The sequence below is a fragment of the Euprymna scolopes genome, chromosome 8 (genome assembly GCF_053919585.1).
Source record: "Euprymna scolopes isolate OS-2025 chromosome 8, ASM5391958v1, whole genome shotgun sequence".
NCBI classification, from domain to species: domain Eukaryota; kingdom Metazoa; phylum Mollusca; class Cephalopoda; order Sepiida; family Sepiolidae; genus Euprymna; species Euprymna scolopes.
In genome coordinates this window covers 132,863,094-132,887,242 of record NC_136489.1, presented here as the reverse complement: position 1 = coordinate 132,887,242, position 24,149 = coordinate 132,863,094, and the positions used below count along the sequence as shown (strand labels likewise).

Sequence of the window (24,149 nt, the reverse complement as noted above, 5' to 3'; positions counted from 1 at the left end):
ATCATGTCTCGCTGTGTAGTAGCCATACCCCAAAAGAACCTTGCAACTTGATTCCAGATGACTCACACTTTCCAATTCCATGTAGCAGAATTTACCACACAGAATTGGAAAGTGTGTATGTTCAAGAAAATCAGGATCAAATGTTTTAACATTTGTTGTATTTTAAGAACACAAAAAACTCACCTGAATCATATAATTTTTTTTTTTAATGAAGCGTTTGAAATCTCTGTGATACAACTGGTGAAATTTAGTTAAAAAACATTATGATTTTAAACCCATCAAAGTTCATATATTGGAACTCAGTAAAATATAAAATTTATGGAAATCTTTTGGAATCAAATATATGAATATAGTTATATGAAAATTGAATTAGATCAGAAAATCTGGAGTGATTCACTATTGTATTAGTTAACACTTATGGGCAGTTGATTTTTGAAAATCATTGGATGATTCTGAATTCTGCAATATGAAAAGAGTTCTTTTTGTAATTTTTTCCTCCATGGGTATTTTAAAGTTGAAACTTACCAACTATTTGAATTACCATTTTTTTTCACCAGAACTTAAACATTAAAATATAATATTTGATAGAACTTATCATAAAGTGGAACTGTGTACATACTTTGAGGATGGAATTCATCTTTATATAAACAAAAAATATATGCATATATATATATATTGATACTCTGGAATTATTATATTCCTATAGCCAGCTATAAAAATGGAAAAAAGATTTTTTTTTAAATATATATATATATTTTTTTGGACTTTGTTGAGTATTTTATGTTTTATGTGTTTGTAATAATTTCACAATTACATTGTACCAAAGTAATAAGGAAATTATTTGTGTGTTGAAGAGAAAATTATTAAAAATTTCTGAAACACATGTACACAAAAATATTTGATGTTCAATTTTTTTAGGTATATATGTGTGTGTACAGGATTATCTCCTAAACTAATGAATATCTCATTATGGAGTTTAATATGTATATTTTAGAAAATATAGGGAGCAATATGGGAGCATTATTTTTTTCTTTTGCTTTCTGTTTGTTTTTTTGTTTTTGTTTTTTGTAAATGTTAAAATTTGCAGATTGTATATATATTATTTTTTTTTTGTTTTTAATTTTTTTATGAACTGATTGTTATGAATTTTGGAATGCATATACTCAATAGCATAGTGATTAAAATAGGAGAATTATTTGCTTTTTGTAAAGTTTATCATTTACAGTAAACTAAACTTGCACCTGTTCCTAAAAAATATTTGGAATAATTTGGAAACAAAACGAACTACTCTACATCAAATTTCGAGTTATATTAATTATTATATTATTATATTAATTATTATATCATCATATTAATTATTATATTATCATATTAATTATTATATTATCTTAATTATATTATCATATTAATTATTATATTAATTATTATATTAATTATCATGTTATTATATTAATTATTATATTATTATATTAATTATTATATTATATTAATACATTTTTAAAAAGGTTGGTAGGTGTGGTGAGCATCAATAATATGTATGTGCTTGATAAAATCCTAAACTATTAAACATATGAATTATGGAATATATATTCTAAGCAACATTGTAAATTTTATCAATTAGGAGAGTGCCAGTAAAATCATATACCATATCCGACCTTGCAATAATGAAAACAATAAAAAAAACATTAAAATTTAAAATGAATGTTATATATATTGCTCATACTCGTCCTGAGGTGGGTATTTTTCTAATAATATATATATATATATATATATATATACACATACATACATATATATATATACACTGTGTACATCACTGAAAACATAGACAATTCACCAAAAGAAGAATGAGATCTGTACCTGTGCTTCTCTCTCTCTATATATATATATAAAAAGATACACTTAATTTTTTTGTTATGTTCAATACATTCGACATTTGAACAATGCCGATGATGTCAGCTAGTTATATATAAAAATAAAATCATAATAAATCAATAAATAAAGGAAGATCTATTGATTATTTGCAAGGTTTGCCACACAAACAACAAATAAAATACAGAGAAATAGTTTTGTTTTCAACAAACCTTTCTTTGATTGAAATAACGTTTGTTATCTCGTGGACGTTTCTTTGGATCATGAATGTGTCTGAATGTTTTGTAACCAGTTGTAATGTTCACTGGGCGGGAAATCTGGAAGGAAAAAAAATGGATTAAAAGAATTGATGAAATATTCAACCAGATCAAAAGAGATCAATACTTAGATTTTAGAATAATTCCTGGGATGTTTTACAAAGGTTTTCAAAATAAAACAAACCCACCTCACAAAAAAAATGAAATAACATTTCAAGTAGCATTTTCATAGGTTTGTCCTGCTTAAGTTTGAAATAATATTTTAATAGGTTTGTCATGCATAAGTTTGAAATGACATTTTCATTAGTCTTCCATCCTTAAGTTTGAAATAGCATCTACTTTCATCTGTCGCTTTTTAAAATAAAATGTTCATAGGTTTATAATGTTTACACTTGTAATAGCATTTTCATGGATCACTTCGCAAACCGAATGTATTTTAACAACATTAATTCTTGTTTTAATCGTAGGATACCTTCATGTGTGCATTACAAGCGTATGCTGTATTTTCGTGGACATTGGCAATATTACATACTTAATGTGCGTCAACAAGTCATATCTTTTTTATTTGTTGGTCAATTTTTAAAGGAATTAAATTGATGGAAAGAGAATAGAATAAGCATTCCAATGATGTTAATTTATTTTTTTTATGCATTCAATGTTTTTATGCTCCACGTTAAAGATAAAAAAATAACGGTAAAAAAATGACAACCGCAAAAAGAGATCCTGATTTTTCAATGTTTACCTTTTATACATTTGTCTCTTTTTTTCATTTTTCTTAAACTTTTTCTTCTAGGGGATGGGACATCCAACCAGATGTCTGACATTTACCCCTATTTTAGTGAGTCCAACCAAGAGATCTTTTCAGGATTCTAGCCGTCCCTTTCAGTGCAATCGTTTGTATTTCACTTGCACTTGGTTCACCGGGTATGCTTGCTATGTACTTTTTAAAGTTCTTTTTCATAAGCTTAGTTGCTCCTATGATGACTGGTATAATTGAAACGTCTTTTAATTTCCAATTTCGTTTCATATCATACATAAGTCCTTGATACTTTGTTATCTTTTCCCTCTCAACTCTGTTAAGCCCTGTATCATTGGGTACACTGACCTCTATTACGGTCGCTTTTTTGTTTGCTCTGTCCCAAATCACTATATCTGGTTTAACAGCTGCGTTTTCAAGATATGTAGCAGTAGGGATTATGTAGTCATAATGAATAGTGTAGTTGTCATTCCCAACTGTGCGTTCGGGTATATGTTCCCAGGATTTTTTACTACACTGAATGTTGAGTTTCTTACATATCTTCCAGTGAAGGTATGTTTGGATACACATGTGCAGGGTCAAATTTGATGGATATGGCTGAAATTTTGCAGGGTATATAAAAATAGAAGTCTATCTCTACTGGACTTTGATTTATATTATTACGACCACAGGAAGCAAAATTACTACCGAGCAAAGTTGACAAAGAATATTTCAAAATTGATAAGATAAATAGCATATATCATCCATTTTCATATAGATAATAGTTTCAGAATTATTTTCATGTATAATATGTAAATATCTAATAATTATTAGTTGTGCGGAAATTTCTTTAAAATGTTATCTTTTATAGAAATTCAAATCCGCTGAAAAACGGCTCACTAAGCACTAATGCGCTGAGCTGACTGAAGGCATTAACAAGTTTCGTCTGTATTCTCTTAAAAATAGAATACTGTTTTTCTACGTTCGTTTACTAGACTAGTCATTTTTTTATTCTGAGTTTGAAAATTTTTTTAATTATTTTCAAGTTTTTCAAATTTGATTTCCAAACAATACTATTTTATTGTTTTTAACGCTTTTAGTACACATGTAAAGCGTTAAAAATAACAAAATGGACTTAGTACATGCGTTTCTGTTATTGTATTTATAACTTCTTGTACTTAAAGTAGAATTGTGTTTTTTAGTGGTCAAAAAAAAAAAAAAGATACAAATATATAACAAATAAAAGGTATTGTGCACTTACGCTACCATGCTGAAATAACAACATTATTTAGAAACCCATTCTTAACATGGGGAAGGAAGGATGTTTTGTTAACAATTTCGTACTTTCACCTCATAATTAAATAAAAAAAAAAAGATATTGTGAAACTGGAATTTAACTTGAAAATACTATTTGAAAAATAGAACGGTAACAAAAGTGCATAAGCACCCAGATAAATATTACCAAAGGCAAGATAAGTTACTCTTCTATTTAGTTGGATAAGTTTTTAGTGTATTTTGTAAAATGTTTATTTCAAAAATAAGTGTCGCGCATAATCACAAGAAAAATAGCCACGTGATATTTCATGTCTTTGAAATCTCGACAATGACTTAAAAATATACAAAATACTGTCAGAAACCCAAACGATAAATGTCCTCATGACATTTATTGATTGGGTTTCTAATAGTATTTTGTATAATTTTTTTTTATTTTTAACTCATTGTCAAGACCATTTTTTTCAAACTGAGGACGTCTATATAATAATAATAATTAGGCAGTTCGATAAAGAATTTCATTGTGATGCATTTTGTAAATTTTTACCTTGTTTCCACCTTAACATTTTTCTTAAAGGTTTTCGGGTATGCTGAAAACGAATATCGCATTTAAAGTTTCCGCAAATAAGTAGCTTTCCGGATATTAAGCAATGTTATTTCTTATGTTATTGCTGGTGGCCATCATGGTACGCATGTTTGCACATAGTTTCTCAGGGTTGCGTTTGCGTGCTCATGCGTACCAAGATGACCACCAGTGATAACATTAGAAATGACATGACATGGCTTAATATCAGGAAAACTACTTATTTGCTGAAAATTTAAATGCAATATCCATTTTCAGCATACTCTAAAACCTATAAAAAAAATCATTTTAAATGCCTGCTTAAAACTTTTGACAGAGGCGACAGATTTTCACAAGATCAATTTTAATTTTATTTATTGCGAACAATTATCCTCATCTTTTTTATTAGTTGCTTCACGACGTTTCAGCCAACTATTCCTCTGGCCTTCATCAGGTGGTAACCGCAACGGATAGGAACTCTGAATCTTCTGACTGTATTCACTGCAATTATTGCCTTTAGTAGTCGTTGTCGTTTTGATTTTGTCGAGCAAAAATCCCTTCGGGGCCTGTGACGCAGTTGATAGAGACGTCGAATCTCTACAGTTCCAGGTGAGAATTGTCTGAAGATAGCGGTTTCAATCCTGCCCAAAGCTGGTCAGAGGCTTACTTGGCCAAAATATGGTGAGACAACAACAATTAGTGAATGCAGTCAGGAGATTCAGAATTTATTATCTGTCTCGTTACCACCTGACGAAGATTAAGAATAGTTAGGCGAAACGTCGTGAAACAATTAATAAAAGATGAGGATAATTGTCCGCAATAAATAAAATTAATAAATAATACTTATCTCAATGAATTGCAATTAAAATAAGAGATTAGTATCGTTCTGAAACTCGACCCTTCGGCCGACAAATATCGACAAATGGGCTAAAAACATTAATTCCTTCACCCTCAACTGAGCACTTTTCTACAACGAGAAGGTCGCTTTTTTCGAAAGTGATCCCCTTTTCGACTGACTAGCTTTAATTTAAACCTTCACCACTTCCCGTTCGGCGATGGACACAACGACAAAGATGTCACTTTTTTTTTTCCACACTTTTGCTCCTTCACAGTACGGGTTCAAGCCTGCCTGCCTACTATCACTTTTTTTTTTTTTTTTGCTCAACACACACCTCCAAACATCTGGGCAACACCCGCACCCAGGTTAGTCTTTTCTAAAGGCTGATTTCAATTCCGGGTGTGAACTTGAGTGTATCTGGGTTGAAAACTTTTGAAACAGTCGGACGATTATATTTCAGAATCTTATGCGAATAATCTTGCAGCAAAACTCACTTGAAAATTGTATATATGAGAAAATTGTGCTGTTAAACTATGGCCAGTTGACCTGTCAACATTCTTCAATTTGTATTTTATTTTGCCAAAAGTGATAAGAGGATTTGGAGATAGGCTGCAAACTTTTTATTTTTTTCTGTTCCAGGTGATGGCATTAGCCTTTTGTGAAGTCTTCAGAATTAGCTTCATATATAGGTGTGAAAAAAAGATTTTGGTTTTGATGAGTCCAGATTAAGAAACACAGAGGATTCAGAATTTTATATTAAAACTAAGAAAAAGAAATATTATATTTATATATGTGACAATATATACATATAAATTGTGTGCGTGTGTGATTTTTATTTATTCATTTCTTTTTTCTTTCAGAAATTCGTGCAAACTCTGATGACCATATATATTCTGCAACTACTTTGATTAGTAGATTTCACTTCGTTGAAAGAGGGCACAAGAGTATCATAATATTTGCATTCACACTTAACATCCATAAAAAGAAACAATATTATTTTATTTATAGCTTTAAAAAATAATAAAAATGTTAAGGGATTTCAAAGTTCAGTGTTCCTTATTCTTCATCCCTTGAAACGTAGATGAGTACATATAAATTAATATAGATACATTTCAGTTAATTTATTTAAATAAAATTTAGAGTAGTCACAGCCGATATCACAGTTACAAGTTTCATATATATTTCTGCATAAATTTATATTCTTATATCTCAAAATGATTTTTTTTCTGTGATAATTAACGTGATATCTTTGAAATAATTGGAACTTGTGTGATTAGCGTCATCTCTGAATGAATAAAAATTAAGACATCATAAATTCTTACTTTCTGCTTTACTATTAAGTAAAATTGCAAACGTGCAGTATGTTTAGTGTTGTATGTGAATAGCAGATTTGCTACAGATGAGAGATGTTCAACCAAATGGGAGGGAAGGGCAAAATAGAAATTGAAAATATTCCTGATTTCGAGTCTGACCATCCGGAACTTTATTTTTCTTTGAGGGGGGAGGGGGATAAGTAATGTTTCTTTAAACAAGTATTCATACTGAGAGCAACATACTTGAGAAAAGTAATGTTCATAGATTGTCTGAAGATAAGCCCTTTTTAGTGAACACTGGCTGTTCGTTATCTTTAGTCAATATCTCCAGTAGCTAGTCTCTAAATGGTAAGACAGGGATGATAGAGAAAAATGGAAAAATAACATTTCTGGTCAAAAGTACATATATTCTTTCCAACCTAGGGTTAGGGTTAGGGATAGGGTTAGGGCAGTTAAAGCTGGCCTACTGGCCATGAAGCAAAGCTAGAGTTGTACTTGTGTACTTCTCGGAGAGAAACGGATCCTGAGGCCCTAAACTAAGGGATTTTTGTTTTGATTTTGTCGGGCAAAAATCCCATTTTGCAATTTTGCTATTCAATCCAAGAAAGTGAGTATTGTCATAAACTCAAAAAAATGTTTGTTTGTTTTTTTTTAACTAGATCTATGGTTTTGTTTAGATGGAGAATTCCTTTGTTGCAAGACTGAACTGAATAACAATTTTGGACTGACACAAAGAGCAGGACGATCATAGCCTGTGCAGTTGACACACACACACACACATGCTCATAAAAACATGCTCATAAAACTATCATCATAAAATAGCTAAAAAAATAAAACATTCTCCATTAAATAGTATGCACAGAAAAGCCACAAATTAATATAAGAACTAAACTTGCAGAAAAATTGTCAGCCAGTGAAATAAAATTAAAATAATGAATACCGTTATTTTATCAGAAAAATAATTACATATTTATTCTATCTATAAAAATAATAACTCAGTATATTTTATTTTAGTGCTTACAAGATATATTATGCAGATACATTATGTTCTTTTATACATCTCGAAATTACCATTCCCATATATTAGTCTCATTCTTTACCTTATATTGTAACAGGTTTGTAGAATCTAATATATGAAGTGATCTTGTCGGATTTTCAAAGTCAGACCAAAATAGCATTTAAGCTGATGTATTGAACTTCTGATTAGCCAATTTTGATTGGTATTTTTATACTCTGTTGTTGAAATTATAATAACATACTTAGCTACAGTTTATTTCTAAAAATTAGTTAATCTGCCCATAACGATTCCAAATCTAAAAACATGTTTAAATAATCATGTAAAATAAAAATCAGCAAAAGGAATAACTTACTCAAATTGAAGAATATAATAAGAATTGTTTACCTAAGTTTCAAGTTGTGCAAACAAATTAAAAACTAAAATGGCTTGGCTACATCCTAAACAACACTGGATATATACAGCTAGTACTCCATATAAAAAATCCTATTAAGTTTTTCAGGGGTCTCACTAAGAAAAGCGAATTTTTCATACATGCAAATACATATGTACACTTTTTTAATGAACATTTTTAATGAGTTCAGAAACAAAAATTTTTTAATGAACATTTTTAATGAGTTCAGAGACAAAAATAGTGGATTCTTCACAAGTATAAATAGTTTCGGAAAATGAATTTACTTATCACAGGTTCAGAGAGAGTGAGTGAAGTGGGTGAATTAACCTGATAGAATTTTTGTAGACGTTAAAACATTATCTTAGCAAAATTAATTATAATTTTACAATTATTTAAAGTTTTTAGAGATTCAATGAATAATTTAATTACAAAAAGATACCGTGATATTTAAATTTAACTGTCAAAAACCTATTAAAAACAAAACAATTACTAATTTGTTAAAAAACACAAAACATTTTTTTTGTTGTTGTTGTTTTTTGTATTCCCTAAGTGGAAACAAAACTGAAAGTAAAAAAAAAAAAAAAAAATGGAGAGCACCGGGCAGGTGCAGCTTTATCAAATTAATGTTCTGCGCAAAATTGTTATTAAAAAAAAAAAAAAAATCTATTTATAAAATTGAATATCTGAAATGTTTTCTTGGTGTCATTTATGCACTATCAAAAAGTTATGGTGTTTGGGGAGTTTGTCTGTTTGTACACAAATAGAAACGCAATCAATTCAGGTAACGATTATGTAGTAGAGCTGATGTATTCAATGTAGCCGCCTTCATCCTCAATCATCACCTCAATAGGGGTCTGGAACTGTAAGCATGCCTTTTCCACAAACGCCGGTGGGAGCTCAGCGAATATTCGGTGGATGGTGGCGAGCAGGATGGCTTTAGCATTGTTGGAGGTCATGTTGGTGATGTTCTCGATATATGACCAAGCGAAGTAGTTCAGTGGGTTCAAGTTGGGAGAGGAGAGTGGCCAGTGAGAGAATGTATGTCGAAGGGGGCACAAGTGCTATGAGTTCATCAGAACACCTTCATTCAAGTACTTGTAAAACAAGCACGAGGACACAATATTGTGGCGATGGGACAGAGACTAGAGCTTGGCTGATGGTGCAAAACCTATTAGATTTGAGACACGCCTTTATATATGATTGGTTTGTAGATTCATATGTTTTGCAAACAGTCTGTAAACGGTAGCTTCTACCTAATGGATTGATAGGGTCTGAACAGGTACTACAACTTCGGGTCAGAATGGACTTGAGAGTAGTGGTACGTCCAAGGATGGAGTATTGCTGTCACATCTGGGCAGGAGCTGCTAGGAAGACCTTATCTTGCCTTGACAAAGTTCAGAATAGACTTTGTAGCCTTGTGGGGGGGATGCCTTTTTCACTTCCCTGCAACCTCTTTCTCATAAAAGAGATGTTGTGAGCTTGTCTCTGTTTTATCCTTATTTTCATGGCAAGTGCTCGTCTGAACTCCAATCTATGCCCCCCCCTTCACCAAACAATCACGGGAAACAATCGTTTAGCTGAAAACACTATCAATAATTTCCCACACTCTTTGTGTCTAAACCTAAACGTAGATTTCATGAACAAAGCTTCTTTCTTAGAACTGCACATCTGTGGAACTTTTCTGTTTGCCTGCTTTCCAGCTGACTACAATATAGCCGTCTTCAAGTCCAATGCCAACAAGTTCTTGATGAGCCATTCCCCTTAAGTAATCCAATTTTACCAAATTTATACTTCCAACGATTACTATGATACTGTCCTTTTGACCACTGTACACTCTTTAACCCTTATCCTCAAGTGGCCTCTGGGCTTTGATAAGTGGTGATTCCTTTGTAAAAAAACTCCCAAAACTTCCCAAATATGGGCATCACCATTATAAAGAGAACTTGTACACTTGAGTTTCTTCTTCAGAAAAACATGAAACAAAGTTTGAAATAATACAAAAATAAAAAAATAAATAAATAAATAAAAAAATAATAAAAAAAACAGTACTTTTCTTCCTTTTCTAATCCAACTTGTTTGCTCACAATTATAAAATATGGATCAAACATGCCATGAAAAAGAAGATCAGCAAATTAGAAAAGATGAAAGGAATTGTTCTGCGGGTCAAAATTAAAAGTAGTTGTTGATAGAGATTTATCTAAACAAAAAGAAATCAAGACAAGCGATCTGTGTTAAGTACTTGGCGAGTGTCCATTAATCTGTCTCAAGTGTTATGTCCAACACTCTCTTCCTCACCTTGCACCTCCTTCTTCAATCAATTTTATTTTTGCAATCATTATATTCATTCTTGTTGTTTTTGTTGTTATTTTTTTTTCCATTTCAAATTAGAATTTTCTTTTTCTCTTTGCTTTTATCATTTACTAACCTGGATGGCCGGCATTGCCCGGGTGTTTGGAGGTGTGTGTTGAGCAAAAAAAAAAAAAAATCATAGTAGGCAGGCAGGCTCAAATCCGTGACGCAAAGACAGAAAAAAAAAGTGAAAGAAAATCTGATGTCTTACCGCTACTCAATGACGCAACTGGAAGTTTGGAACGTTAAAATTAGGCAAAGTCAAACCAACCAATACGATGACTTGCAAACATGGCTCGCAAAGAATTGATCTCTTCTTATAGAAAGCTGCCCAATTGAAGGTGAAAGAATTAATGTTTTTGGCCAATTTTTCGATACTTGTGATCTGAGACGTCGAGCTTCAAAATGATACTGATCTCGTGAAAATCCGTCGTCTCTGTCGAAAGTTTTAGGTAGACATACATGCATATATGCATACATACATTTAAACAGACAGGTGAGATTTATATTATAGACTAGCGGGGGGTACCTGGCGTTGCCCGGGTGTTTGGAGGTAAGTCAAAACTCCGGGGGGGGGGGGTAAAATTTTTAAAAAGTTTTGGTTGGTGAGTATGAGGATCGAACCCGAACCCTTGAGGCAAAGTTGGAAATTAAAGTGTGAAAAAAAAAAAAGTGCAATGTTAACCATTGGGCCACCGTGACATACTAACAGAAACACGTTTGAATTTATTTAATTACTTAGAATTTGCATGTGCACGTTTTAATGTCTTAATGAGGTCAACTTTGACCAGCGCGGTTTTTATTTTTATTTTCCCAAGATATTGAGGGGGGGGGACCAGCTCCCCTTGTCCAATTTGAATAGCAATTGTCTGAAATAAGGAAAATATTTCCACATTGATCAAAGCTGATTGCTTTCGGACATTTCTGGCGATGGCGACCGGAAAAATACCGCCAGAATTAGTGTCGCTTTTATTATAGGAAAAAGCCTAATCCACACGTGACAAGCGAAAACTGTTGAATATTTGTCTTCCCGAAGTCGAGCAAATTAAATAGACAGGTTTGCTCCGTTGTTAACTCGGAGATATTATGATTTATATGTGATATAAAAAGTTTTAAGAAGTTGTGAGCCGACCGATCGCTTCTCTGAAAAAAGCCTTTCTTGGACATACACAAAAAGCGAACATATATACACACATTTTCGCTTTTATATATATAGACTAGCAGGGCTACCCGGCGTTGCTCGGGACCGTATAAACAATGAAAAAACAAAAGCAGATATTGAACATATGTTTGATTCTTAGGGGAGAGGAATCTTTCATCTCTATGTATTATTTGTTTTATCTACCCTAGGACTGATATTGTTCATGTTTTATCCCTAGCATAGGTAATTTACAGCATGTATATGAAATTGTTTTACCTTAGGGAGAAGAGAACAGGTAATATACAACATAATGTGTCTATATTACATCCCTGGCAACGCCTAGAAACCAGCTAGAACATGTATTTCAGTCAATCTTTATTATATCCTGGGCTATGCCGGGAAACCAGCTAATCTCTTTTTAGTGACTTGACCACCAAAATACCTCCCTAAGTGTGTCCTTTCTTTTGAACTTATTAGATATAGGTATCTAGAAATGTGTGTGAAATTTTGTTGAATGCATTGTTCACTATGATTTTCTTATTGTTCTACACAATATCAACTGTAGCGAAATAACACAGTAAACTTAGTGTAGTGTTAGAATAAAGAGCAAAGGAAAAAATTAGAATCATATTTTGTAATTGCAAATCTAAATTTGCTAGCATGTACCAGTATTTGCCAGGTTGTGGAAATTTGGAACTTATAACATATGTAGTGGCCTTTTCCTAGATACCTATTGCTAAAAATTATACTTTCATTTTGTTAGAAAAATCTCTCTTCAGATGCCCTGCATCATTCAAAATAAAAACAAATATTTTTATAATTGTTTCAGTATATTGCTACACAATGTGAAAGTTTTTAACGTTTGTAAAAAAAATCATGAATGTGCTTATATTGCAAAAAAGAAAATATCAGTGCACAGTATTGAAAGTGTTTGAGATTCAAAAGTCTGTAACATTTCTACTAACTTCATAAGATGTCATGTGAGAAACTGAATTGAATATCAAGACATTATCTGAAGCGTTTTTATTTTGGTGTAACATATGTGTTTACAGTGAACCTTAACTTTTAATAAACAGATTGGTATGCAATGACATAGGCTAAGAATCTTTAAAATATATATAAATTGGAAAAATGTGTGAACAAATGAAAAAAAAATGATCCGCTCCACTTGATGACATCAAGCACAGTAATATTTTAGTGAAGAAAATATGAAATTGATGTTCAGTGATTAGTTTGGATGAATGAGAAAATGTAATTGTTTGATGCATAAAAATAACTCAGTTGCTGTATTTGATATTAAGCAGCAAAATATAGTGATTTGAATATTTGGGAAAACATCAAACCAGATTATGTAAAAAGAAAAAAAAAGATGAAATTAGAAAATATATATTTTATGTTTATGAGTTCAGCCAATCAAAATTTTGTGGCAGAAATTGGGTGATTACCATGCAATTTTATTTTGGTAAAATTCTTAAATTATTAGAATGTTTATTATAATTTCTAATTAGTGACTTGTTATAATCAAAATCCGCCCTAAAGAGTGTCCTTTCTTTTATTAGGTATCAGAGTAGGTATCAAGATTTCTACTTCTATACAAATGTGATATTTCAGATCTGTACATAAAAAATTTGTTGAATATATAGGTTGAGAATTGTTCTGTGTCGCTCTCTCTCACACACACACGCATTCTCACTTTTATAGATATAATAGATAGATTACTCTAGATATATTTCCATATGTCTGAATACCCTATATACAAATTTTCAAATCTGTAGATAAACAAATTTGTTGAGTATATAGGTTGAAAATTGTTCTCTCTCTCTCTCTCTCACACACACATTCTCAATTTTAGAGATATAATAGATAGATTATGCTAGATATATTTCCATATGTCTGAATACCCTATATACAAATTTTCTAATCTGTAGATCAAATATTTGTTGAATATATAGGTTGAAAATTGTTCTTACTCTCTCTCTCTCTCTCTGGCTACCTCACACACACATTCTAACTTTTATAGATATAATAGATAGATTATGCTAGATATATTTCCATATGTGTGAATACCCTATATACAAATTTTCTAATTTGTAGATAAAAAATTTGTAGAGTGCATAGGTTGAGAATTGTTCTCTCTATCTCTCACACACACACATTCTAACTTTTAAAGATATAATAGATTATGCTAGATATATTTCGATATTTCTGAATACCCTATATATAAAAATTTGTTGAATGTATAGGTTGAGAACTGTTCTCTCTCTCTCTCTCTCTCTCTCTCTCTCTCTCTCGCTCACACACACACACATTCTCACTTTTATAGATATAATAGAAAGATTATCCTAGATATATTTCTATTTGTGTGAATACTCTATATACAAATTTTAAAATCTGTAGATAAAGAATTTGTTGAGTATATGGGTTGAGAATTGTTCTCTCTCTCACACACACACACACATTCTCACTTTTATAGATATAATAGATTATGCTAGATATATTTCCATATGTCTGAATACCCTATATACAAATTTTCAAATCTGTAGATAAAAAATTTGTTGAGTATATAGGTTGAGAATTGTTCTCTCTCTCTCTATCACACACATTCTCACTTTTATAGATATAATAGACAGATTATGCCAGATATATTGAAATATGTCTGAATGCCCAATATACAAATTTTGAAATCTGTAGATAAAAAATTTGTTGTATACATAGGTTGACAATTGTCCTCTCTCTCACACACACACACATTCTCACTTTTATACATATAATAGATAGATTATGCTAGATATATTTCTATATGTCTGAACACCCTATATACAAATGTTCAAATCTGTGGATAAAAAATTTGTTGAATGTATAGGTTGAGAATTTTTATCTCTCTCTTTTTCTCTCTCTCTCTCTCGCTATCTCACACACACGCATTCTCACTTTTATAGATAAAATAGATAGATTATGCTAGATATATTTCCATATGTCTGAATACCCTATATACAAAGTTTCAAATCTGTAGATAAAAAATTTGTTGAATATATAGGTTTAGAATTGTTCTCTCTCTCTCTCTCACACACACATTCTAACTTTTGTAGTTATAATAGATAGATTATGCTAGATATATTTCCATATGTCTGAATACCCTATATACAAATTTTCTAAACTGTAGGTAAAAAATTTGTTGAGTATGTAGGTTAAGAATTGTTCTCTCTCTCTCTCACACACACACACACACACAAGTTCTCACTTTTATAGATATAATAGATAGATTATGCTAGATATATTTCTATATGTCTGCCTACCCTATATACAAATTTCCAAATCTGTGCCCAAAAATGTGTGGAATATATAGGTTGAGAATTGTTCTCTCTCTCTCTCTCTCTCTCTCTCTCACACATATTCTCACTTTTATAGGTTATATAGGTTGAGAATTTTTTGCTCTTTCCATCACTCACATTCACACTTTTATAGATATAATACATAGATTATGCCAGATATATTTACATATGTCTGAATACCCAATATACACATTTTCAAATCTGTAGATAAAAAATTAGTTGAATATATAGGTTGAGAATTGTTCTCTCTCTCTCTCTTTCTCTCTCTCTCACACACACATTCTCACTTTTATAGATATAATAGATAGATTATGCTAGATATATTTCCATACGTCTGAATACCCTATATCCAAATTTTCTAATATGTAGATAAAAAATTTGTTGAATATATAGGGTGAGAATTTTCCTTCCTCTCTTTCTCTCTCTCTCTTTCTCACACACACACAAGCTGAAAATTGTTCTCTCTCTCTCTCTGACTCTCTCTCTCTCTCTCACACACACACACATGGTCATTTTATAGATATAATAGATAGGTTATGCTAGATATATTTCTATATGTCTGAATACCCTATATACAAATTTTTAAATCTGTAGATAAAAAATTTGTTGAGTATATAGGTTGAGAATTGTTCTTTCTCTCTCTCTCACACACACATTCTCACTTTTATAGATATAATAGATTATGCTAGATATATTTCCTTATGTCTGAATACCCTATATACAAATTTTCAAATCTGTAAAGATAGAATTTGTTGAATATATAGGTTGAGAATTGTTCTCTCTCTCTCTCTTTCACACACATTCTCACTTTTATAGATATAATAGATAGATTATGCTAGATATATTTCCTTATGTCTGAATACCCTATATACAAATTATCAAATCTGTAGATACAAAATTTGTTGAGTATATAGGTTGAGAATTGTTCTCTCTCTCTCTCTCTCACTCACTCACTCACTCACTCACTCACACACACACACACACACATTCTACCTTTTATAGATATAATAGATTATGCTAGATATATTTCCATATGTCTGAATACCCTGTATACAAATTTTCAGATCTGTACATAAAAATTAGTTGAATATATAGGTTGAGAATTGTTCTCTCTCTCTCTCTTCTCTCTCTCTCTTTCACACACATTCTCACTTTTCTAGATATAATAGATAGATTATGCTAGATATATTTCCATATGTCTGAATACCCTATATACAAATTTTCTAATCGGTAGATAAAAAATTTGTTGAATATATAGGGTGAGAATTGTACTTACTCTCTCTCTCTCTCTCTCCCTCTCTCACGCACACATTCTCACTTTTATGGATATAATAGATAGATTATGCTGGATATATTTCCATATGTCTGAATACCCTATATACAAATGGTCAAATCTGTAGATAACAAATTTATTGAATAGATAGGTTGAGAACTGTTCTCTCTCTCTCTCTCGCAACCTTACACACACAACCACACGCAAACATTCTGACTTTTATAGATATAATAGATCGATTATGCTAGATATATTTCCATATGTCTGAATACCCAATATACAAATTTTCAAATCTGTAGGTAAAAAATTTGTTGAATATATAGGTTGAGAATTGTTCTCTCTCTCTCACACACTCACATTCTCACTTTTATAGATATAATGTATAGATTATGCTAGATATATTTCTATATGTCTGAATACCCTATATACAAAGTTTAAAATCCGTAGATAAAAATACGTTGAGTATATAGGTTGAGAATTGTTCTCTCTCTCTCTTACGCACACACACACACACACACACACATTTTCACTTTTATAGATATAATAGATAGATTATGCTAGATATATTTCCATATGTCTGAATACCCTATATACAAATTTTCAAATCTGTAGATAAAAAATGTATTGAATATATAGGTTGAGAATTGTTGTCTCTCTCTCTCTCTCTCTCTCTCTCTCTCTCTCTCTCTCTCTCTCTCTCTCTGGCTACCTCACACACACACACATTTTCACTTTTATAGATATAATAGATAGATTATGCTAGATATATTTCCATATGTCTGAATACCCTATATACAAACTTTCAAATCTGTAGATAAAAAATTTGTTGAGTATATAGGTTGAGAATTGTTCTCTCTCTCTCACACGAAACTGTGCACTCGGCTTCTTCCCCCCCTTCCCACCCCAAATGCTTGGGAAACTGTGCACTGTTTTTGTTGGTTTTCAAGCTGCCTCTTCCCCCCCCACACACACACAGTTTAACAGTAGTAGGAGGTCAAGAGAAAGAGGGTGAGAGAGAGAGAAGAGTAAGTTGGTGAGAGAGAGAGAAAAGAGAAAGAGGGTGTCGGTTTTATATTTTTATTATCGTCTAATATTTTGAAAGCTGAATTTCTAATAAAATGTGCATCTATAGGAGATAATGCCTGGGAATGTGTTCCCCCCCCCCACAGTTTAACAGTGGTGTGACGTCAAGAGAAAGAGGGTGAGAGAGAGGGAAGAGTAAGTGGGTGAGAGAGAGAGAGAAAGAGAGAGAAAACAAAGAAAGACGGTGTTGGTTTTGTGAAAAAAGTTGTTATTTACAAATGTTCGCATTCTTGGCCTTTTGGTCAAGATCAAAGTGTAGTATCTGTTCTTCAGATGCTGCACTTCTATTACTTGTTCTCTTTCGGTGGAGGAGAAATCCTCCACGACTGAGACAATTTTTATTTTTGTACCTTTTCTCCACGATAAAAAACGACCCTGGTGTCTAACTCTGTCCCGTGGGGAGGCATAGTAAATAGGTACAATTGTTCGCCATTAGTGGATGTTGACGTCACGTCACGTGACATGACTAAGCGTTTTTTTTTTTTAGTATGAATAACATTTTTTGTTTTAATTATAAAGTCTACACTTAATTTTATAGAAAATGATGTATATATAATAGAAAAAAAAAATTACTGGTTTTGTTGGATTCAAGTGGATCCCCCCCCCTCCAGTTTAAGAGATAGCAGGTCACGTGGTAATATACAAAATGGCTAGCGTAAATATAAAGATCGGTTTTTTTATCGACGAATATTTTGAAAGCTGAATTTTTTTTTATTCCTGTACATTTTTTCCTGATATTTTTCGTTAAAACTCTTGTATAAATACTATTTTTAACCAGTTAAATACGTTGGAGACATTGTCATGGAGTTTAATAATCTCTAGAACAAAGCAGAAGAGAAATTACAAAAGTATCGGTAAAACAAAGTGTTTGTTTACATTTGTTCGCCATTACTGGATGTTGACGTCACGTCACGTGACATGACTAAGCGTTTTTGGATTATGTAATATTAACATTAAAATGACAGGTTTTTTGGGGGGCCCCCCTAGGAGAGAAATGATCAGTTCACCCCCTTTTAATGGTCCGTTTGGTGTGGAATTTCGATATTTGTCATGCGGGTGATCAAGGTTCAATATGATACATAATTTGTCAACTTTGGTTGTGTCTGTCAAAAGTTTGAGCTGACGTCACGTCACGTGACACGTATTGAATAACGTTAAAATGACAGGTTTTTTGGGGGGCCCCCCTAGGAGAAAAACGATCAGTTGACCCCTTTCTACTGGTCCGTTTGACGTGAAATTTCGATATTTGTCATCCGGGTGATCAAGGTGCAATATGATACCAAATTTGTCAACTCTGGTTCAGTCTTTCAAAAGTTTTAGCGTTACAAACAAACATACATACATACATACATACATACATACATACACACCGATTTTTGCCTTTTATATATATAGACTAGCAGGGCTACCCGGCGTTGCTCGGGACCGTATAAACAATGAAAAAACAAAAGCAGATATTGAACATATGTTTTATTCTTAGGGGAGACGAATCTTTCATCTCTATGTATTATTTGTTTTATCTACCCCCGGACTGGTATTGTTCATGTTTTATCCCTAGCATAGGTAATTTACAGCATGTATATGAAATTGTTTTACCTTAGGGAGAAGAGAACAGGTAATATACAACATAATGTGTCTATATTACATCCCTGGCAACGCCTAGAAACCAGCTAGAACATGTATTTCAGTCAATCTTTATTACATCCTGGGCTATGCCGGGAAACCAGCTAATCTCTATTTAGTGACTTGACCACCAAAATACCTCCCTAAGTGTGTCCTTTCTTTTGAACTTATTAGATATAGGTATCTAGAAATGTGTGTGAAATTTTGTTGAATGCATTGTTCACTATGATTTTCTTATTGTTCTACACAATATCAACTGTAGCGAAATAAAACAGTAAACTTAGTGTAGTGTTAGAATAAAGAGCAAAGGAAAAAATTAGAATCATATTCTGTAATTGCAAATCTAAATTTGCTAGCGTGTACCAGTATTTGCCAGGTTGTGGAAATTTGGAATTTATAACGTATGTAGTGGCCTTTTCCTAGATACCTATTGCTAAAAATTATACTTTCATTTTGTTAGAAAAATCTCTCTTCGGATGCCCTGCATCATCCAAAATAAAAACAAATATTTTTATAATTGTTTCAGTACATTGCTACACATTGTGAAATTTGTTGACGTTTGTAAAAAAAAATCATGAATGTGCTTATATTCCAAAAAAGAAAATATCAGTGCACAGTATTGAAAGTGTTTGAGATTCAAAAGTCTGTAACATTTCTACTAACTTCATAAGATGTCATGTGAGAAACTTAATTGAATATCAAGACATTATCTGAAGCGTTTTTATTTTGGTGTAACGTATGTGTTTACAGTGAACCGTAACTTTTAATAAACAGCTTGGTATGCAATGACATAGGCTAAGAATCTTAGACAAAATATATATAAATTGGAAAAATGTGTGAACAAATGAAAAAAAAATGATCCGCTCCACTTGATGACATCAAGCACAGTAATATTTTAGTGAAGAAAATATGAAATTGATGTTCAGTGATTAGTTTGGATGAATGAGAAAATGTAATTGTTTGATGCATAAAAAATAACTCATTTGCTGTATTTGATATTAAGCAGCAAAATATAGTGATTTGAATATTAAGGAAAACATCAAATCAGATTATATAAAAAAAAAGATGAAATTAGAAAATATATATTTTCTGTTTATGAGTTTTGCCAATCAAAATTTTGTGGCAGAAATTGGGTGATTACCATGCAATTTTATTTTGATAAAATTCTTAAATTATTTCAATGTTTATTATAATTTCTTATTAGTGACTTGTTATCATCAAAATCCGCCCCAAAGAGTGTCCTTTCTTTTATTAGGTATCAGAATAGGTATCCAGATTTCTACTTCTATACAAATGTGATATTTCGGATCTGTAGATAAACAATTTGTTGCATATATAAGCTGAGAATTGTTCTCTCTCATTCTCTCTCTCACACACCCACACATTCTCACTTTTATAGATATAATAGATAAATTATGCTAGATATATTTCCATGTGTCCGAATAATCTATATACAAATTTTCAAATCTGTAGATAAAAAATTTGTTGAGTATATAGGTTGAGAATTGTTCTCTCTCTCTCTCTCTCCTCTCACGCATGCTCACTTTTATAGATATAATAGATAGATTATGCTAGATATATTTCCATATGTCTGAATACACTATATAAAAATTTTCTAATCTGTAGATAAAAATTTGTTGAATATAAAGGGTGAGAATTGTTCTTACTCTCTCTCTCTCACACACAGACATATTCTCACTTTTATAGACATAATAGATAGATTATGCTAGATATATTTCCATATGTCTGAATACCCTATATACCAATTTTCAAATCTGTAGATAAAAAATTTGTTGAATATATAGGTTGAGAATTGTTCTCTCGCTCTGTCTCTCTCTCTCTTGCTACCTCACACACACACGCAAACATTCTCACTTTTATAGATATAATAGATAGATTATGCTAGATATATTTCCATATGTCTGAATACCCTATATACAAATTATCTAATCTGTAGATAAAAAATTTGTTGATTATATAGGTTGAGAATTGCTCTCTCTCTCACAGACACACACATTTTCACTTTTGTAGATATAATAGATAGATTATGCTAGATATATTTCCGTATGTATGAATACCCTTTATAACAAATTTAAAATCTGTAGATAAAAAATTTGTTGAATATATAGGTTAAGAATTGTTCTCTCTCTCTCTCTCTACCTCACACACACCCACACACACAAACATTCTGACTTTTATAGATATAATAGATAGATTATGCTAGATATATTCCATATGTCTGAATACCCTATATACAAATTTTCTAATCTGTAGATAAAAAATTTGTTGAATATTTTCAACCCTTATCCTCGAGTGGCGTCTGGGCCTTGATAAGTAGTAATGCGTATTTAGCAAAATATAAATATATATATATATAACAAATTTACTGAATTTCCATTACTAACGATTACTGTATTGTCCAATTGACTACTGCGCTTTTCAACCCTTATCCTCGAGTGGCCTCTGGGCCTTGAGAAGTAGTAATTACTAACGATTACTATATTGACCAATGGACTACTGCACTTTTTAACCCTTATCCTCGGGTGGCCTCTGGGCCTTATTGTCCAATTGACTACTGTGGACTTTTTAACTCTTATGCTCGAGTGGCCTCTGGGCCTTGATAAGTGGAAATGACCAAGTAACAAAAAATAGGTATATAACAAATTTACTGAATTTCCATTACTAACGATTACTATATTGTCCAATTGACTACTGTGCACTTTTCAATCCTTATCCTCGAGTGGCCTCTGGGCCTTGATAAATGGTAATGCGTATGTAACAAAATATACATATATATAACAAATTTACTGAATTTCCATTACTAACGATTACTATATTGTCCAATTGACTACTGCACTTTTAAACGCTTATCCTCGAGTGGCCTCTGGGCCTTGATAAGTGGTAATACCATCGAGTGGCCTCTGGGCCTTAATAAGTGGTTGTGCCTAAGTAACAAAAAATAGGTATATTACAAATATCCCGCATTTCCATTACAACCGACTACTACGGTGCACTTTTCAATCCTTATCCTCGAGTGGCCTGTGGGCTTTGATAAGTGGTAATGCGTATTTAACAAAATATTAATATATATATAACAAATTTACTGAATTTCCATTACTAACAATTACTATATTTTGTCCAATTGACTACTGCACTTTTCAACACTTATCCTCTAGTGGCCTCTGGGCCTTGATAAGTGGTAATGCCTATCTAAACAAAATATAAATATATATATAACAAATTTCCCGACTTTCCATTACTAACGATTACTATGTTGTCCAATTAACTACTGCCATTTTCAACCCTTATCCTCGGGTGGCCTCTGGGCCTTATTGTCCAATTGACTACTGTGCACATTTAACTCTTATCCTCGAGATGTATCTGGGCCTTGATAAGTGGAAATGCCTAAGTAACAAAAAAATAGATATATAACAAATTTCCCAAATTTGACTACTGTGCACTTTTCAACTCTTATCCTCGAGTGGCCTCTGGGCCTTGATAAGTGGTCATATATATTTTTTACAAAATAAAAAAAAAGGTTGGAGTCGCTGAATAACTCATCCTCCCGTTAAAGCGGTTCCATCCTCTTTCCCCAATTTGACTACTGTGCACTTTTCAACTCTCGTCCTCGAGTGGACTATGGGCCTTGATAAGTGGTAATACATATTTTATGAAAAATATATATATATATATATATATATATATATAACAAAATAGGTTGGAGTTGCTGAATAACTCATCCTCCTGTTAAAGCGGTTCCATCCTCTTTCCCAAATTTGACTACTGTGGACTTTTTAACTCTCATCCTCGAGTGGCCTATGGGCCTTGATAAGTGGTAATACATATTTTTTTATAAATATATATATATATATACCAAAACAGGTGTGAGTCGCTGAATAATTCATCCTTCTATTAAAGCGATTAAATCCTCTTTCCCAAATTTGACTACTGTGCACTTTTAAACTCTCATCCTCGTGTGGCCTATGGGCCTTGATAAGTGGTAATATATAGTTTGTACAAAATATATATATATATATATATATATATATATAACAAAATAGGTTGGAGTCGCTGAATCACTCATCCTCCCGTTAAAGCGGTTCCATCCTCTTTCCCGAATTTGACTAATGTGCACTTTTCAACTCTTATCCTCGAGTAGCCTATGGGCCTTGATAAGTGGTAATATATTTTTGTTATAAATATATATATATATATATATATATATATATAAAAAATAGGTTGGAGTCGCTGAATAACTCATCCTCCCGTTAAAGCGGTTCCATCCTCTTTCCCGAATTTTACTACTATGCACTTTTCAACTCTCATCCTCGAGTGGCCTATTGTCCTTGATAAGTGGTAATATATATTTTTTAATAAAAGTATATATATATATATATATATAAAAAAATAGGTTGGAGTTGCTGAATAACTCATCCTCCCGTTAAAGCGGTTCCATCCTCTTTACCGTATTTTTTATACAGTGCACTATTCAACTCTCATCCTCGAGTGGCCTATTGTCCTTGATAAGTGGTAATATATATTTTTTAATAAATATAGATATAAATATATATATAAAAAAACAGGTTGGAGTCGCTGAATAACTCATCCTCCCGTGAAAGCGGTTCCATCCTCTTTCCCGAATTTGACTACTGTGCACTTTTCAACTCTAATCCTCGAGTGTCCTATGGGCCTTGATAAGTAGTAATATATATTTTTTACAAAAATATATACATACATATATATAACAAAATAGGTTGGAGTCACTGAATAATTCATCCTCCTCTTAAAGCGGTTCCATCATCTTTGCCGAATTTGACTACTGTGCACTTTTAAACTCTCATCCTCGTGTGGCCTATGGGCCTTGATAAGTGGTAATATATATTTAAAAATAAATATAGATATAAATATATATATACCAAAATAGGTTGGAGTCGCTGAATAACTCATCCTCCCGTTAAAGCGGTTCCATCCTCTTTCCCAGATTTGACTGCTGTGCACTTTTCAACTCTAATCCTCGAGTGTCCTATGGGCCTTGATAAGTAGTAATATATATTTTTTACAAAAATATATACATACATATATGTAACAA

At 31.9% G+C, this 24,149-nt stretch overlaps 1 protein-coding gene and 1 pseudogene across 3 annotated transcripts in view; one reads left to right on the top strand and one right to left on the bottom strand.

Moving 5' to 3' along the window:
* LOC145283778 (beta-1,4-galactosyltransferase 7-like) overlaps positions 1–24,149 on the bottom strand; it is a 171,251-nt gene that overhangs the window by 10,371 nt on the left and 136,731 nt on the right. For all 3 annotated transcript variants that reach the window (XM_080132836.1, XM_080132834.1, XM_080132835.1), the window contains exon 5: positions 2,085–2,189. In XM_080132836.1, coding sequence (XP_079988962.1) covers positions 2,085–2,189 — 105 coding nt within the window. The remainder of the gene's footprint in view (positions 1–2,084; positions 2,190–24,149) is intronic.
* On the top strand, positions 17,659–17,792 carry LOC145284239 (U2 spliceosomal RNA; annotated as a pseudogene).